General features: G+C 33.9%; 2 protein-coding genes and 1 pseudogene across 2 annotated transcripts; 1 reads left to right on the top strand and 2 right to left on the bottom strand.

Annotated features, from left to right (window-relative positions):
- Nucleotides 1-1450: 1450 nt before the first annotated feature.
- LOC134266941 (uncharacterized) lies at nucleotides 1451-2731 on the bottom strand (annotated as a pseudogene).
- LOC134266972 (uncharacterized) lies at nucleotides 2706-10333 on the bottom strand. Its single transcript, XM_062749199.1, has 14 exons — nucleotides 10281-10333; nucleotides 9338-9405; nucleotides 8720-8794; nucleotides 8460-8531; nucleotides 7835-7909; nucleotides 7444-7663; nucleotides 6416-6667; nucleotides 6090-6190; nucleotides 4868-5135; nucleotides 4495-4610; nucleotides 4057-4222; nucleotides 3575-3858; nucleotides 2997-3192; nucleotides 2706-2737 (listed from the first exon to the last, which is right to left on the bottom strand). Exons 1-14 carry the CDS (start codon nucleotides 10330-10332, stop codon nucleotides 2706-2708), a joined length of 1977 nt encoding a protein of 658 aa, XP_062605183.1. The 5' UTR covers nucleotide 10333.
- Nucleotides 10334-15639: 5306 nt separating this feature from the next.
- LOC134266967 (baculoviral IAP repeat-containing protein 7-B-like) lies at nucleotides 15640-16855 on the top strand. Its single transcript, XM_062749187.1, has 2 exons — nucleotides 15640-15959; nucleotides 16687-16855. The coding sequence occupies exons 1-2, from the start codon at nucleotides 15640-15642 to the stop codon at nucleotides 16853-16855; spliced, it is 489 nt and encodes a 162-aa protein (XP_062605171.1).
- The last annotated feature ends 3384 nt before the right edge of the window (nucleotides 16856-20239 follow it).

Raw genomic sequence — 20239 nt, 5'->3', positions numbered from 1 at the left:
ATTTAGTATCTGATAAAATTCTTTGCTTAAGAACCAATTTAAACTTGGTGTAATATGTAAAACCATTAGGTATATATGATCTTTACTAACATTATAATCAGATCCGGAGATCATGAGACATCTTAAGCTTACTCTTGCAATTATCATGGAATTTTACCTTGGACATTCCTAAAAAAAATCCCAGGAATAAAAATGCCAAGACTTCCCAGTATATCCCAGGCCTTAAAAATATCTTAGGAAATCAAGAATACCTATGATGTCCTAGGATATCCTAGGACATCCATTATAAAATTTTAATATACATTGTACATAAAAAAAAAAAAACATAGCTGTAAAATCTCTGAAAATTTAATGAGTGTATGTATAATAGACTTTCATGGCCACACAAAAAATAATACATAAAATAATTTTAAAAAATGCTGATGGTATCTGATACAACCGATACTTTACAATTATTCTTCTGTAACATTACAGTGCAGTTATACAAATGATACTGAACTATGATTCAACATCATGATTTCCACACAAGGGGTAAAACATATTTTCTTATTGTCATGCTATGTTAATACATTCTGAAGCAGCTCTTATTGATTATTAATGATATACAATAACAAATTCATATATCAATATAAAAATCAACAAACTTTTTCTTTCACAAATAATCACAAAGTACAGGGTGTCTCAACAAACATGTCCCGACGTTTGATGTCCATATTTTTGCAAAATAATAAAATATTTTAAAAAAATCATGACTGTATTTTAAAGCCAAATTTCTTATATGCTTATTAAATACCTGATTTGTTTCTATGTCATGTTCCCTGGTAGAATAAGGCAAACAAACAAGTTTATCTCTCACTAATTCCTAGATTTCAGGAAGAAGAAAAACTGTAAGCAACTTTCATTTACTAGATCTTAACCTATAAGTATTTTTGTATGGAAAAGGGGTTTTATTATTTTTTAATCAAATTTCAATTCAAATTTGCATCATTTTAATTTTTCTATTTATGATGAATATATAATTATGATATAATGTATGACTTATATATTTGATACAATTACATTTTGATAAAAAACAAAATAAAATAAAGTCATTACATTTTTACCATTGAAGTTTTGATTACATTTTTAAAAATTAAAAAATGTGCATTTTTTTAAATTCAGAAATGGGTCTATGGATAGGGATATTTAAAGACTAAACAAAACAGACAGAGAATTTCCAAAATCATCAATATCAGTGCATAAGATATTAGAAAAAAAGTACTCATTTGTTAAAAATGTCCAAATAAATGTCATAAAGGACTTGGAGACAACATGGTGATGATGCTGACTTAAAAATATTGTGACTTTCTAGAAAACATAAAAATTACGTTAAACTGAAAACTGCTTCGGGTGTTCAAACTTTAAAAATGCTTGTCTTAAGAAATATAAATTGATTTAGTATTACCTCAACTTTCATATTAATAGAATTTTAAATGTACAAAAATATGTTTTCCTTAATATGGTCTAACTTTATATTGAAACTTCCCGTGGCACAGTGATTAAAGCATGTGCTCTAGAGTCGCAAAGTAAGGACATTGTTTGCTGTCACACCCTGTATAAGGATATCTGTCTCAGAGTCTAAGATTCTTAGTTTACTGAAATTTGGCAGCAGTTTCAGCTTTTGCAATATTAAGAAGAATTGCATCTAGATCATCATCTTTGATTTCTTTGCATGGAGTTTTTTTCATGGCTGAAAGTCTTGAAAAAAAAAGATGAGATCTGGCCAACAGCCAAATACTGGTCTGGTTGGAATCTTTTCCCTCCATTTTTATCTTTAGCCACCCTCATGTTTTGCACAACTACTAGTGGATGGACCTTTGTTCCACCATTCTCTCCAGACTGGAAAATTTCATTCAAATACCGTTTTACGTCATCTGTAAATCTTACGTTTTTTCTCTCCTTTTTCAAAGCCCATCCCATAGGCTGCTGATCTGGACTTGTTAGTACCTCCCCAGTACTACTGTATTTGATTAAATCCTCCGACAGAGTACAACAGGCATCTCTCCACCTCATCTTTATGTCATCATACACTGATCTTGTCTGGAGTTGATATGCATGATTTCCCAGGAAGCAGTGATTCTGCATATCACTGTAACTGGTAAAGGACTGTGTACATCCCCCTTCAGGACAAATAAAACAACGATCATGATTAGCTGATTCACCAGCACCTTTGCTTTCTAGGGGTTTGCAAATGTGCCTTCTGCTCCACGATGCAATACAAAATCAGACCGTATTTCTAAATCTGCCAGGTTCTGTAATAAAATATTTGATAATCTTAAACTGTGATTATTGTTCATGCTGAAATTAATCAAAAATAACATTTTTGGGTATTTGCAGCACATACATCCATACTTACATTGTTTTCATAATCCAAAGACAACTGATTGCCTGTTCCGATATTGTAGGCCCGCCAAGTTGTTATAAATCCTGCTCCAAACTTCACGTTTGAGATTTTAGTGATGCCTTTAATTGGATACTTGGCTGTAGAAGGTATTTCCTGGAGTGCAACGTGTGAAGCTTGGCATCCAGTTGTTCCTCCATATAAATCGATGGCACGTTTCATGTCAGCTGCAGAGAGAATGTCATGACCTGACGCTGCCACTTTACTAAACTTCCCCCTCATGTGGGCTATTTTAGCATCGCAATATGACTTGCCGCTTTGGGCCTCACTGTAGTCGTATCCAGCTATGAAAACACCCTAAAAATAGATAAAATGGTCAAATAATACTCTGTACTATATAAACATACTACAGTCAATTTACAAGCATTAGATTATATAGTGTTATACAAGAGATTAATACTTTGACTCATGCTATGCATTCCTGTAAAATATGAGGATTATGTAAACAAATCATATCAAACTTCAGAACCTTGGCTACCTTATATATTTTATTGTCAAGCATTTTGATTATATATCTTAAAATTATTGATTCACACAAATGACCAAAAATTCTCACCAGTACGCCTACTGATGCCTGGAATTGCAAGCCATAAATTGCCGCAATGATAACATCCTGCGTTATCGCTTCTGAGAAATGCCCTTGCTGTGCTAGGATGTTGCATTTTGACGTGACGGATAGTGTCTTCCAAAAGGCATGCAACAGCCATCCAGTCTTGCCTCACTCCATCCATCATATGTGCATATGTTCTGTGCTGAAAGACAAAAAAGGCAATTATTAATTTAAATTTATGCCCGAATTTTACACACCATCTTTACTTCAGCCAAATAAGTTTGTAAATCATTAATATTGATCTGTGTAACTTGTGCAACAAGTTGTTGTAAATGGTTGTTCTTGCATGTTTTGTAGTTGAAAATGACTTGCACTGAATCCTCTGGGTCATGATTTGATCAATCAAAATTTGCAACACCTTATAGAAGCTTTCACTTAATATTTATGTTTTCTTGTCCAGTGGTTCTTGAGATTTTTTTTATGACCATTCCCTACTTTTACCTTATTCCTTGATTAGCTCCCCTTAGAAAAAACAGACATATGGACATACAAAAAGAGCATTTTATTTTCATTTACTATCTCACCTTTAAATTTGAGTCTTCATCTCTGTAAATGCAGACAGACACATGCCAATTAATACCCTTTTGGCCGTACCAATCGCTCTGTTTCTCTCTGAATGATACAGGCAAGTATTTCATGGCCCAGTCCATAACAAGAAGGATATCACCAGGCTCCAGATCTTTCAGTGTCTGGGTTCTTGAATTGTCTTGATTGATGGTTCGCACAACATGACTTTTCCATTCAATAATTTTTACTTCAGCTGCATCTATGTCCACAAACATCCCCTCTTTTGTAGTTGGAGAAAGATCTGTCAATTCAATTATTGAACTGATTTAAAAATTAATGCTCCATAACTTTTGGTATGTAAGAAAAATATTGTAACCATTATATGTAATGTCTCAACAGTAGTGAACTTTAAACTTTATTAAATTCATTTTAATTTCAAGTATAGGTTTAAAGAGCAGAAGATAAAAACCAATCAGCTATATATGCATTTATGAATTACCTGCAAGGTTGTTCAATATTCCTTTTAAACTTAAAATTGCATTTGGGAGTAATTGACAGCGATCACATACAACATCATGTTGATGATCAATACAGCTTTGTTGAAATTGTTTATCATGTGGATCACTCAAAGCATAGTTTATACAATGATCACTGCAGTGATCAGTCTACCAAAAGAAGAAAGAATAAAATAATTTATTTAATCAATTACACTGCACCACCCAAAAAAGAGTCTTTGAATGACATGATTAGATTATTTGTTATACAGTATACATCTCAATGTATATGATATGCCTTGAAGAATTAGATTAACATGCATAACTGGTTACCTGAATAAAACATTAATCTTTAACTGCATGAGCTCAAATTTGTAGTAATTCTGTTTCACAGTCACTTTAAATTTGACAGCTATTAATTATATAGGTATTTTTTCAAATACCTGTTTTACATGCATTTTAAAATCTGTCTTCATGTAAATTCTACTGGTAACAATAGATTCTTTACATTCTTTCAGTTCCAGCAGCAATATCCCATTTGGTACATACTTTTCCACATCTAAAAAATATATGTACCAAGTTATGTTTATAAGATTCAATTATCCTGACGAGCTCACTTTTGATCTCAGTCTCACTTTTCCACTATATATTCTTTAGGAAAAGTGAGACTGAGATAAAAAGTGAGCTCGTCTCAGTTTTATGGCCCCCAGGCCAGGGCTTTAACCATCTTGCACATGTAAGTTCAAGTTACAGGGCATCTAAGAACCAATACTATCATACTTATCAGACATCAATTAAATATATAAGCATAGAAACCTGCAACTGTTGATAGAAGCACATCATATGCATTCCCTCCGTCTGCTGCTGCATTATCCAAGCCTTTTAGATTCGTCCGCTTTGATGCTGGGCAAACTCTAAGGATGTGGTAGAGTGTAGATCTAGATAAGGGAATATATTGGGTTTCTTCACAGTATGCCTGGTATATCTTAATGAGGGTTGAATGCCAGACTGTTCTTATTACTTCTGGAATTGTCATGATGCTTCCATCCTCTAGCCTTAGTTCTTTTGTGCCAATAGAAGAAACCTGTCAATGACAATATTCTAAGAATTCCTCGAACATTTTTTAAATCAGGCAGCCTTTACAAAATTTAACAAAACAATGCATAAAATTAATGTAGTTCCTGCAAAAGCAAATTGTTTTTTTTTTATTCTTCCTGGAAATTTGTAGTGTTATGCTGACAGGGTATTAAATAATTCATTTTGAAGATGAAGGTCAAGTGTTTTTGATGCATTCACAGTTCAATAGCTTTTACTTTTATATAAATGCTTTAATAAAAATATCTTATATGGTTAATTTTAAACTGAGCTAAAATGAGGTCAAGGTCAAAGGAAACTTCAAGAAATGCAGTTGAAAAGCTTACATCAGTATTTGTTAGCATATGCTTGATAAAAATACTATTTAATGGTATCTCTAAAACTGAGCTAAACACAAATTCAAGAAAAGTAAAGTCAATGTCAAGATTGAAATGACCTCAGCTATGAAGTTTGACACTTATTTAGGAAAAAGTGGGTCAATAACAAACGGAGGATCTCGACACTGGTAATATACAAAGATCTTGACACAGGTAATATGTGTCTTAAAATATTTATCCCCTGCCTTTCATGATCAAAAGCAGGAAGTCCAAGGCTAAAGTATTTGAAAAGTAGGTCAAATTATAATCAAAAGTTAAAAACAAAAGTAAATGAAGAAAAGTCTTTCATACACATCAGTGTTTCTATAGGAGTTGAAAAAGTCATACTTCAAGGTCTTGAGATCAGGTAACTTGGAGGAAAACCAAATGTCGTAAGACAGGCCGAGTTGGTAAAATGTAATGCCATCTTTAAGGGATCCTTATATTATATATAGGTTCAAGTAAAATCCAACTCAAATCAAAATGATACCAATAATTGTAATCAAACACTTCAGAACTCTGCTTAAAAATTGCACTACCTGTTTACCACCATACCCAAAATTCAGAATAAATTAATAATAATATACCTGATGAAATGATGGATTAAAGATGAAATCCAGAGCATGGTCTAACTTCATCATGTCCATTTTCTTGTGAAACACTGGTTTTTGTTTGGGAACATCAGCACCTTCAAAAATTGGTGCATTGTGTTAATACTAATTTTAAACTGTCTAGTTGTATTTAATTTCCTCATTTTACATGTTCACTTTATATAGAAAACAGAACTATGACTCATTAAAACCAAAACTCTTATTCATTCCATTTTTTAAGGACATTATGCATAAACTTGCAAAATTGAACTATTTGCAATATCCACGTTTGAAACTTTAATAACATGGCAAAACAGCATTACCTTCAGAATGTTCTGAAGCATGTTTTCTTGCTTCATTTATTGCATGTATAGTTAATGAAGGAATGAGCTGTTGAAGTTGCTTTTTGGTATGGGAAAATGCAATCATGGAAAGTAGTTGCTTTTTCACATTCTTGTCTGTACTTTCAGAGTACAGTTTAACAACCAGCTGCTCCAGATTGCTAGTTACATTGCTTTGTTCCTGTGGCTCCTGAATGCGCTTCAATAATTTGCTTCCCTGTCTTGGTGCTATATCTAGTATAAATGGAAATACACAATATATATTTTCTTGTATCAATATACAAGACGAAAGTGAGCAAGAGAGCAGTCAGATTTAAACCAGCTTATGCATATAAATGCTGTACTTGTTATGGAGCTTATTCAGATCCCCATCCCTGGTAGGTAACAGCTTATTAGTTCATATAATAATAGTTTATGAGTAGGATCTGGGAAATGAAGATTTGGGGGGAAAAGTCTAAGATAGATATTGATTATATTGATTAAGATGGACATTAGGAATACTCTTGATTTAACTTTTAAATTGCATCTAGAATTATTACTCAATATTCAACTTTTGACAAATAACAGAAGAAATGAGAACAATTCTAAGTTGAGTTTGGACTTTCAGTAAGACTTGGCATTCTCGGCGCTAATTAGTGTCTGTCAAATGGCGAATAGAATCTCATTGGTTAAGAAATTAAAAACATCAGGAACTTTAAATTGTTGTTGACAACAATGATATGACCTAAGTTCCATTTCTTTGTCTGACAAGACAATGCTTTTGGTTACATGTATTCGATACACTTGTTGACACTTGCCCGAATTTCTATCTCATGTAAATTTCAACAGATGCTATTTATGTAATGTTGAGAATGCCACGCCTTACAGAAAGTCCAAGCTTAACTGAGAATTGTACAATATTTGGTCAATAGTTAGTAATGATTATCGAGCGATAGTCAAGTACTCAAGTACTCCTTGACATTCCAAAGACGTGTACATGTAAGCATGGAATTGAATGTAAATAAGCTTACTCTCTAGAACTAGATGAACTGCTTCAGTAGCCTTTCTCTTTACTAGTCTTGTGGTGGAGGGCTTAAGGCTTTCAAGATTTTGATGCACTTTGAACTTCAGTGGGCTCATTTTTCCACGGTCTGAGTGAAGTAAAGCAACTGCCTTATTGAACACCTCTAGTGTGTTGTTATTTTCTTCACCCCAAGAGGAGGATTGGGAGCATGGTTGAGAACTTGGAACCTGTCAAGTATAAGAAATTAGCATTATAAAATATCAACTCTTACCAGGACTTTATCCTAAAATTATAATTTTGATCATGGTTATATCTATTTTACTTACATTTCAATATTGAATATTTCATGACTACTGGTAAATTTGAAAATAATTTATTCAGTCTTGATATAAACTCACTGATTCTTCATCTGAAAATAACTTCATTTGACCATCAGCACTAAGATAAGAACTAGGATTTTCAGCCATTTCCTCCTGAAAAAAACAAACAAACAAAATAATACATATAATTAAATGACTTAATTTGTAAATAATTTAATTTTGGTTTGTAATACGTCATTTGATTGGATATAAATTTAATTTAAATGGTATAACCTGTGTTGCCTATGTCAATATGACTTGTGTCAAAAACATATCAATCTGCTTAAAATTACATTTAAATCCATTCTATATACAGGGTTATTTTTGTCCCGATTAATTTTCGCCCTTTCACATTTGCAAACAATTTTGCCCCGTTTTAAATTCGCCCAATTATAGTTTTATTAAAAAAAATATACTGTATTATTTCATTTCTCCCAGTTTTATTAACATGCCCAAATGAGGGTAGGGCAAAAACTTCCCTGTATACAGTAGTTCGAAGGCATTCTTGAAGGAGAAAATATCTTATTCTCTAAATTTCATAATGGAAAATTAAACTAAAATATGATTTTTTTAAAAACCTTACAAAGTTATCTGGTATATAACCTTAGTTGGAAAAGTTTACTTTTTAAAAAAAATAATTTATTCGGCCTTTTTATACACTTACTGATTCTTCATTTGAATATAACTTCATTTGACCATCAACAGGATGAAAACTAGAATTTTCAACCATTTCCTCCTATACAAAAGAATTTTTTTAAAAAAATTATTATACATTGTAATTGTGTTAGTTTGTTGCCTTTTTGGAAGTGGGGGGTGGGGTGGGGGTGTAAAGTTGTCCTTTATGTAAAAAAAAAAACTTTATCAAAAGCTTTAAAAGTAAAAAGAAAATTGATTTTTCTCATAATATCAATAGACAATACTAACTTCATCTTTATCTTCATGGTCTTCCTTTGTGTGTGCATCATCCACTATTGAAACATCCGTACTTTGTTTTGGTAACTGTTAAATATAATTTATAGCAATTTTGACTTTTGCAATAACAATCGTAAAATTACATTGTAGGATGTAGATAGATGTTATTGTCTATAGTTTAATTTTTGTATTTTATTTTTTATTTCATTGAAATAATAAGAATAATTTTATGAAGAAAGAGCCAATTAAAAAGAAATTACTGACTGACAGTGACTTTGTAAAATTCACAATAAACATGTTTAAAAAACCTGAGAATTAATTACCAGCTAGTATAAACTGTGAAATCTGAATTCTATAAATTATCCTTCTTAAAAATCAAATCAAATACCATTTATTTACATATTGTGAAGAACATGTAATTGTTATAGTAAGTATATTGTATATGTGTCATACGCCCGTAATTGATAGATTGCTAAAAGGGCCCCATTGGTAATTAATACGCCATACTGCCTTTCATGGACTGATAATCCTTGTGTTTAGGCATGTGCAAAATATTTTGTTATTATATAACACTATAATATTGCAACATATTTTAATTACTTTTGAATTTTAAAATTTATGGATTCTTACCCTATTTTCAATAATGTCCAAGTTTTTCATCTCATCATACAATGTAAATCTACATTGACGACAAATACCTGTACCAAAAAAAAAAACTAAATGCAAGTACATGTATATATATGTATATTTTTAATTAGTAAAATTTGAATGAAGTTAAGTAAGTCTCATTGATTTTGTAGATAGCCTGGATGGGTATAATGTGAATATTGTGTCTTGCAGAGTTTCCGAAAACCAAATATTAATTTCTATAATATCAGTCATTTGGACTGATGACTTCATGCTAATTAATCTACCAGTCCGAAGCATATATTCTTTCAGTCCGAATAAATTTTAGAATATACAATAACTATTTCATAATGTTATTCAAAAGAAATTGACATTGAATGTGTAAATCTTGTCATGCCACACAATGGCTCATCAACACAGAGATTGGGATACCAGGGCTATGCAACTAAAGTTTTAATTCTCACTTGTAAAATTGAATCTTATCAAATATAAATAACAGTTATGATAGAAATTTAAAATGAAAGCAAAAATTAATCAAAATTATCTTTACGTTTTCTCAGTGGACAATGCACTTCATGACCTATAGGCCCTTAACTGCATGTGACGTGTTTACCATTAACAGAGGAATGGAGGAAATTCGGATAAATTAATAAAAAAAAACGATCGTTTTTAGAAGGATCTAGGTCAAGTAGAATTGCAAAATAGATATACGAAGAATAGGAGCATGCTGCATTGATAATCATTTATGGAGACATCGTTATAGATATATCAGAGCACAATCAATTATTCAGCACAAGCGCTCGACCACCATATTCGGTCACACGGACCGGTTTTCCCGGTAGAACCGATGGTTTTCGGAAACTCTGATATTATTGCATATACTATTGAATGATAGATATCTATCGGTATATATTTAGAGAAGTACAGCCCTAACCTTGAATCTTACCTGAACCAACTGGAAGCAACACTCCTTTTTGTTCAAGAATAAAGCACGACATTTGGGGCTGAAATGCTCTGGGAAGGAACATTTTATACTCTGTCTCTTCCACTTTACGCCTAGTTTTGCACGATGATTAGGGCAAATTGTGAAATTATTTAGTGTAGAAAAAAACCCAATTCTGAACAACAGTAAGTGCCCCTCAGACGGAATATTGTCATGTCCTAGTCTTAAATATCCAAGGTGTCCGCTGATGTCTTTCTTACAGTTGGAAATTTGAACATAATCTTTCTCAGATGTAAAGTATGATGATAACCCACAAGGAATGTTTGAAAAGGCCGAAAAACTGCACTTGTTGCTATTTTGATTACATTTGTTTTGATCTTCTGCCATTTTTTCATGGACTAAAATTTGTTTCTAAAGCAAAAGAGCTCTACAAAGGGAGATAATATTTTGTAGTAAACTCGAAATGCATAGAGAGTAACTACAAAAAAAATGAAGACAGAGCCCATGGAAATTTTATATGAAATAGGTAGTTCTTTGTTCAAACTATCGTGTAACCTTTATATTTTATGTCAATTTATCTGGCCATTTTTTAAATAAACAATCGCAAGTTTACTCTTTGTTCTATATATATGACAGGCATTCAACGAACTTTTCAAAACAATCTCGTAGCTTTATTACGTCAACAAACTTCCCCAAATTTTCAGTACTTTTATTTTTCAAGACAACATTTTAAAATTTTATACTGAAGTTTTATTTCATGAGGGAGGCTGTATCAGATTTTTTTTTAATTTTGTCTGATTTTTATGTGGACTGTAAAAGTTTACGTCAGTAAAAAGTTTAGAGAAGAAGGTAAATTACATAATTGAAACGAATGCGTTATAAAGGTATCAAATTATCATTAATTATTTACCGACCACGAAATTAACTCTATTGGAAACATTCATGGAACCGGATCCCACCTCTGATGTTTCGGGGGTCCGTGCTTGCTCTGCTCATATGTTTTGTTTAATGGACTTCTGAGCTCGAATACTGTTCATTATCTTCATATATTTCATTGTATCAATTTAAGTGAAAACGTCGTAACATTACGATTAATAATCAAAATCCAGATGTGTTTGTGGAACACTGTGTCCTCGATGGTAACACAATTCTGGAGTGGGATGTAGACTGAAGTGGTATACACTTACCCGTGACAGTGCAATAGTTATGGGCTAGGTAAAAGTTGACAACAGACAAAACAGGACAAAAACAATATACCTCTGGGATTTTTCGCTCCAGTGGCATAAAAAGAGTAAAGGATTGGTTAGGGAACAAGGCTAGCTGTTGATTATATGTATGCACACTATTCTTTTTGTGAATGGCAAACTTCGTACTCATGATACTTATTTACCTTTGAAAGCAAGCTGTATAATGCGTCTACGCCGTAACGACGGATATATAACGTTTTCATAATCTGTTACGAAATACAACGTGGTTTCCCGCGGTCATGCATGGTTACGTTGTTTTATACATACTTCATCAATATTCATGACTAGAAATATGTCCATAGGACATGAATGCCCCGCCGAGGATATTTAGTAAAGCAACATGAAAATTCGTATGTATATAAAATTTGATCAGTTTGGTTTAGGTAGGGGTTATAGTTACTAAGGAATAAAAATGTAGGTCAGATCCAGCATCCGAAGCAAGTCTGTTAGTGTCCATCCCTAGATGCATCATCCGTGCAAGTTTGGTTCAGGTAGGGCTTAAAGTTACTTGAGAATAAAAATGTAGGTCAGATCCAGCATCCGAAGCAAGTCTGGTAGTGTCCACCCCTAGATGCATCATCCGTGCAAGTTTGGTTCAGACAGGGCTTATAGTTACTTGGGAATGAAAATATAGGTCAGATTCAGCATCCGAAGCAAGTCCGGTTGTGTCCATCCCTAGATGCATCATCCATGCAAGTTTGGTTCAGACAGGGCTAATAGTTACTTGGGAATGAAAATATAGGTCAGATCCAGCATCCGAAGCAAGTCTGGTAGTGTCCATCCATAGATGCATCATCCATGCAAGTTTGGTTCAGGCAGGGCTTATAGTTATTAGGGAATTAAAATATAGGTCAGATCCAGCATCCGAAGCAAGTCTGGTAGTGTCCATCCCTAGATGCATCATCCCTGCAAGGTTGGTTCAGGTAGGGCTTATAGTTACTTAGGAATGAAAATGTAGGTCAGGTTCAGCATCCGAAGCAAGTCTGGTAGTGTCCATCTCTATATGCATCATCCATGCAAGTTTGGTTTGGGTAGGGCTTGTAGTTCCTTAGGAATGGACCTGCTTCAAAAACTTTAACCTGGTCACTCATCAGGAAAATGTAGGTCAAATCCAGCATCCGAAGCAAGTCTGGTAGTGTTCATCCCCAGATGCATCGTCCATGAAAGTTTGGATTGGGTAGGGCTTATAGTTCCTTGGAAATGGACCTGCTCCAAAAACTTTAACCTGGTCACTTATCTGGAAAATGTAGGTCAGATCCAGCATCCGAAGCAAGTCTGGTAGTGTTCATCTCTAGATGCATCATCCATGCAAGTTTGTATCAACATGTGAAGTTTGATAACACCAACTTGAATGGTATGTTCAAATCTGAGCTAAACACCAATTTAAGAAAAGTGAGGTCAAGGTCAAAGTAAAGGTCAGGGTCAAAAAATGTTGATGCAGCTGCATAGCTCTCATCAATATCTATCAGCATATGAAGTTTGATGAAAATATCTTGGATAGTTTCAAAGAAACTTAGCTTTGAACAGAGCTAAACGCAAAGTGTGACGGAAGACGGAAGAACGGAAAGACGGAAGGACGGAAGACGGACATGACAAACACTATATGCCCCGGCCATATTCATGGCGGGGCATAAAAATGAAAAGACATTATTGTTTCATCGCAGATTTTGCTTATTTCCTTTGTTATTACACATGTACATTGGTTTTCAAAAACATTAGTGATAAGTTGTCATACACAACATGTTTCTCATACCGTTTCAACATCCAAACAAGCTGGATTATCAATCACTATAAAAGGGATTTCATATACAGATTTTATAGATTGCCCACACTTTAAATCTAAAGAAGGATGAAGTTAAGAAGTTATGATCGAAAAAGTCTTAGAAGAATATAAATCTAGGAAAAGGGAATAAAACGGAGCCTTAGAAATTCTAAGTATGTGATTACATGTAGGGGCGGAAGAGAGAAAGCATCCCCTGTTGACAGGTGTCGCATAATATTTGGTCCGCCTCTTTAAAGGACATGATTCAAACAAGAAATGGATTGCTGGATCGGTATATATTTTTTGGCCTAATTTTATTGCAAATGATGCAAATAAATTTCTAGAATATAAAGAAATTGTAAACCTTCTGTGATGTTCAAAATTCAGCCCTTCTGAAACCATTCTTATTAATCTACACAAATATTTTTTCATTTCAAATCACATTTTTATGAAGTTTGGAATAAAAAAATTACAAACTAGGCGATGAAACTTATTCTTTTATTCATATAAACATGACCAAAATTGTTTTCAAATTTCTTGACATAAGTTTGTTTGTATCATCTGTCCGTAAAGGTCCGGCCGGACCTAATACGACAACATAACATAGGTCGCATCCGCCGAAAACCCTATTTATTGATCACTTAGACTATGCAATAAAGTTCATTTTTGCTAATCAAGTCATTATAACGATCTCAATATTTTCAAAATTTTTGAAATTGACGCTTGTAACCTTTCTTTTGGAAATTCATTCGATATTCTAACTCTCTTAACACACCCGAAACTTTGTGGTAGAATGTCATTCCTGAACTACGGTGCACATACATTTTCAATATTACTAGGAACACCAAATTTTATTTCTTTCGCGAACTTGAAATAAAAACACTTAAAAAGAGTGTCAATCTATCTTGTTTAAAAATAATTTGTAAATCCCCCTTCGCTATATTCATTTGCCTTATTCAATTTTCACCGTCATTACGGTAATAACGTATGAATATTAGTATGAAAAACTTGGTATGATAGAAATTCTAAATGAAAGTTCCATTCCGTTCTCCATATATCTATTCACGTGGTGTGGAAGATCTTACAACATGTAATTAATGGAGACGCCAGAGTTCAACATAAATACAATATTCTATTTTTTTTTTTTTACAATGAGATATGGATATAACAAACAACATTCAAGCTCAAAGTCTATTCAAATTATACAACTCGGGAGCAAGCAAAATATGGTGGAATGGGAGAATAAGCAAGCCAGTCGAAAAACCTGCCACCGCTTTCATGCATCAGATAGTTGTTTTACACACTTGTCGGTTTAGTTTACAAGATGTCGGCTTCTATGCATGGAGTTCACGATTGACCAGTATTTGGAGTTGATGCGATAAAAAATGAACAAAAATCAGTTCATTGCTTTATAAGAATGTGATTTTATGGCAGTCCTTCCGAGGCAGAGAAACATTTGAATGGACATACCACAAAAATTGCGACGGGGTATTATTTTCATTCTGCTTACAGTACCTCTAGGTAAATAATAACATTGTTAGCAAATATAACCTATTAGTCGGTCGTATTTTTTGGCATTTTTGTTTCATATCAATTGTTAGGCTTTTGTTTGTTCTGTTTACCTGCTTACAGTGGGTATGACTGGTAAAAAGGAGATTTTATTCTCCCAGCCCCTGACCCACTCTTAGTCAATAAAGAGAACCCCAAATATGACATGATGCTAGTGACTTACCAAGAAAAACAGGAATTTGTAGAAGAATGCTCTTTTGGAAACGTGATAGTGGCCCTGTTTCACCACGGCTCATGCTCGCTTACACCTCTACGAGACTCTACAGCCTTTAGGAGAGAGGGCCCTTTATTTCGATGCAGACAGTATCATCTACCAACATCAAGAGGGAGCCTTTAACCCCACCCTTGGCAACAGTTTAGGAGAATGGACCGACGAATTAGACGGGGACCACATCATTAAATTCATATCGGGAAGACCCAAACATTATCACTATATCACAGCCAAGGGAACTGAGGTCGGTAACGTGAAAGGACTGACTCTGACTTATCGGAATTCCAAGATCGTGTCCAAAGAGACTTTACAAAAAATGCTGATGAAAGAAATAGAGGAAGTCACAGTGTCTTATCCCTACCAAATCCAGAGGAACCGTGATCATGAAGTCCAGACCAAGCCTTTAAAGAAACAGTACAGAATTGTATATAATAAGAGACAATTATTGGTACCCTCTTATAACACTTTACCTTATGGATATTGACATGAAAATAAAATGGTGTTTATTGTGTTTCTTTCTTCATAGTCTCTATAAAAGGCATTCTAATTCAACATGAAAGGTCATTTTAAATCATGAGTAGTCGCGAGCCAGACCAACCCATGCGTTATCCCCAGTATGTTCAGCTCTCAAAGAGAGAAGCTACTTTTGAGCAGGGATGGCCAGAGCCTCTCCAAGGAAAAATACCAGACATAGCCCGAGCCGGGTTTTACTACAAGGGAGTGAATGATAACGCTACCTGTTTTCATTGTGGAATTACTTTAATGAATTGGGATCCCGAGGACGATCCTTCTGTAGAACATGCCTATTGGAACCCGAATTGTCCTTACATCAATCAGTATAAAGGACGAGGGTGGGTGATGAATGTGTTCATTGTGGCTTTAGAGCAGAATAGGTATAAACCTTTACCTGAGATCAAACCTCTACTGAACCCAGAGCCAGACGTCCAGGCTCGAGGAAAATGTCACATTTGTTTAGACGAGGAATTACAAATCGTTTTTCTACCTTGTGGACACGTGTGTTGCTGTGCCTTGTGTGCTCCTTCCTTCCAGTTTTGTCCCATCTGTCGAGGCGAGATTCGACAATCCAAACGCCTATTTCTGTGTTAAATGTAAATATAGGACAGAACCCAAATTTGCAAAAGTTTTGGTGTTTTCTAATGCTAAGAAAGCTCCTCACACCTAGTTTTTTCCCCACACTCAGTGATATAGAATGAGAATTTTGAATTATTTCTTATAAAATATTCTCTATTGGTTTTCCTCTGCAAGCTAAAAATAAATACACTCAAGAGTCTATATAAAAAGAGACACCAAACCCAGGGATCATTTCTGATCTGAGTGAGGGACAGAGCACAACATGGAATTTTTAACCTCTGAGTATCGTTGGAAAATAGAACCTGAAGGTACTACTTTAAAAGGAGAATGGATGAAAAACAAAGAGGAATGTATTCAAGATTTCTTTGGTAAGAATCCAGGACAAACAGGTCTCAATGAAATCTACCTGTATAAGAGAATGACGTAACCCGATCCCAAAGGGGGCAGCATCATGTTCTTATTAGGACCCAGACATCCCAAGTATCGGGAATTCAAATGAAAATTCAAATACGTCTTGGTTCACCAAAGAGAGGGACCCGAAAGCACTTGGATTCAAGGGAAATGGATGACAAAAGCCGGGGATTGTATTAAAGATTATGCCAAGAATGTGGTTCTGAGAGGATACGACATCATAGACTGTGCTTGTGAAACACACTATTGTACAAGAGGAGATCTTTCCCCTTACAAAAAGAACTGAAGAAAAGTTTTGAATGTAATTATGATGTTCTTGTTGTTATGAATAATAAACCATAGAAACCAAAATTCTGGTGTTGGTTTTCTTTTTTCCTAAGATACACTTAGCTGAGATAAAAAAAAACAAGACTTGTTTCTTTAGTTTACACTTTTATTGTTCAAAACGACATTTATTTCCTTCGTATCGACATAAAGGACATCTCCTGTAGGAAGTCTGAAAAAGGTTCTTCACACACTTTTCACAGCACGGATATTGCCTGCATTGTCCGCATTTCCATTTCCCTTGAGTCTTTTCTTCCCAGCAGGAAAGGCATTTCTCAATCTTTCTATTTCTTTTCATGAGCTTGGCCCAAGGTGGTATTATTTTCTCCACCGGATATTTCCACAAGTAATATTTCACACACCAATCACACGTACAGGCACAATCTTCCAAACTAGGGGGGTGTTTTCTACCACCCAATGTGGTATAGGTTCCCCACATTCACTACATTCCCAAAACCAACTAACAACTTCCCCGGCATGGTTGTAGGCGGAGTATTTCACTAGGTTTTTCGTCTCCTTATGTCAGTGATGGCATATTTTCTTTTCTACCTGAAACCAATGCATAATTCTCCACACAAAAGACATGATTGATAAAAATGAGCACATTGTTCTCAGAGCGACTCTCTATATACCATATTTTTGTGATGATGACGTCACAATAGGCAGTGATTTGAATCACTGCCAGGTCTGTGTTTGTACATTGTACAGCTGCGGACCAGGTGTCCTTGGGTGGGAAGAGGGTGCCGAGAACACCTGCGAAACAGGTGTTCTTTAGGTTGGAAGCGCGTGCCGAGCTAAAAATAGATTGGGGATTTATAAAGAGGTAGACTCAAACCCCTCTCATTCTGAAAAAAAAGTTCAGTGACCAAGTCAGACGTGTTTTTTCAAAAAAAAATAAAAGATGGAGTATCTCTGGTCTATTAACGGAGAAACCCTGGGGCCTTGGATGAAAACTAAACTAGGAGCAGTCATGGATTACTTTGAAAATCATCCAGGACAATTCATGCAGGATTTCAGGAAAGAATTATGGGCTAACCAGGGATTTCTTGCAAAAATCTTTCCAGGAAAAAAAGTGTGGTTGGAAAAAAGAGTGAAAATCCCATCTCTTCGAGGAGCTAGAGTGAGGGTGAAAATCAACCATCACTATCAGCAACACAAATGGGAGATCCAAAATGATCTTGGAACTCTGCCGAAAGGTCTCTGGTACATGAATTTAGAAGCGTGTCTTCAAGATTTAATCAGGACCGAGAAAGAAGAAGAAGCCTTAAAAAGAGTTCTTCCTTACACTTATACACAGTACCTGTTTTGTCGCATTCCCTTTTCCCAGATTAAAGACACGATGGAAAAGAAAGGACCTGCGGTGTTGAACCGAGTGATTGAGGACCGACCATCAGAAAAAGATGTGTAAAATAGATCTAATAAATTTGTTTAAGAAAAAAGCAATTGTTTGTTTTACATAGAAGGGTCACATGTCCTATTTTGCTCAGTATCTCACTGAACATGGTCATCAATTTAAACAGCTATTATTTTTTAGTTCTTCATTTTTAAGGCATAATGTCAAAATGATTCAATTTCACGTGAACACAGTCCGAAGAAAAGAAGTCTGTCTAACATATGTGACCTCGACTAGCAAATACGAGGGTCAGTTGCGGCAAAAAAAAAGTAACAGGAAATAAACCCATAAACTTCAGATATACATGTATCTGTTTTCTAAAAGGTGTTAATGTTTTCCTGAGATTGTGCTAGTGGTTACAGACACTTATGGAGAGGATAGCCCTTTTTTTTTATTCAATTTGACAAAAACCACATGTGGCACAAGTCATACATATAGTAAACAAAAATAAAATTTATAGTCACATGGAATTTCTGATATTACATGCATCACGTATGAAGTTACAAATCTTTCTTGTAGATTTAACATCTGCTGGATTAAGAGTTTCATATGATATACATGTATTATTAAAAAGTGTACAAAATTCACTTCTTAGTTGTTTATATAAATGACATACAAATAAAAAAAAAAAGGATGTTCATCTCAACAACATTTTGACAATTAATACAGTATCTTTCATCTCTTGGTATAATTGGGTTACAATATCTGCCAACCTCTATCTGAAATTTATGGTCACTTATTCTCAATCGAGTAAAAAAAAGAACGAAGATTCTTGGAAATGGAAAAATTTAAGAATGGTTGAATTTCAAGCTTGTTAAGATTTCCTTGGCTTGTTAACTGGTTGTAGAATGATGATTTATCATTACCTTTTTCTTTGATATTTATTATATCCTTAAAAACTATATTCTCAAAATATTTTTTTCAAAGTATTTTCTAAATCATATTGATAATGTATTAGCATTTGAACCGATAACTTCATCAAGTATAGATTGTATACAGTTTTGCCAACGTGTTTTTCCACTTCCAAAATATGTATGTTATAAAAGTAAGTTTGAATTCTTTTGATCTAAAGCAAGTCTCTGTAATCTGTAATAATATCTAAATAATAATTTATAAACTCTGAAAAATAATGGGAATTGCACCAAACTCCTCAGAGATGTAAATGTTCTGTGTAAAGAAGAGTTATTTTAAGAGGTTTGAAACTTTTTGCCTAGTTTTCTTACTTCATTTCTAAGTTTTAAACAAGTAGCAGTCATCCAAACTTTCTTAGGTTTTGCTTTTCTGTTCCGGCTTTGTTTAAAATTTGTATATTACAGTTTCCGCATTCTTAAAGGTTTATTTTTGTATATTTTACCTAATTATCAAAGGGTCAATTTCATGGTGTTCATTGAAATTTCCTTTCAATTATGTGGTCATTTTCAAAACCAGCCATTTACATCATTTAAAAAAAATAATAAATTGAACATATTATTTGACAAAGAGTGAAAAGGATTGCATACTAGTTCAAAAATATTAGTTAATCTTAAAGTATCATAATACAATTTATTTGTAAAATTAAGTTATTAATGTATTAAATTACAAGATTCTTCTTACAATTCTACTTCTCTCATCTTTAACTCTTATAGATTTTTGCAAGGACAGATAACTAGTACGACCTTTTGATTTAACTGGGTGGCATCAGGAAAATACAGCTCAGATCATTCGATTTTGATCTTACAAAAAGGAAATTCATCAAGAAAATAAAAAAAAATTCATGTGGAAGGATTCATTCTAATGAAATTCAGGATTCATGAGAGATACATGTACAAAAAGACCTGTTTTGATATGTCTCACAGCACACCAGAATTGGAAAGAACATTTTACAGGTAAGGGAGTTACTATAAAGAATATGGAACTTTGAAACTTGATGTGAGAATCAAAGAAATAATTTCGAGATAGTAGATCTACCTAAAT

Source organism: Saccostrea cucullata, unplaced genomic scaffold (assembly GCF_032062105.1).
Source record: "Saccostrea cucullata isolate Sc308-1 unplaced genomic scaffold, CSIRO_AGI_Scuc_v1 ctg1428, whole genome shotgun sequence".
In the NCBI taxonomy this organism is placed as follows: Eukaryota; Metazoa; Mollusca; class Bivalvia; order Ostreida; family Ostreidae; genus Saccostrea; species Saccostrea cuccullata.
This window is presented reverse-complemented; position numbering and strand designations above follow the sequence as displayed.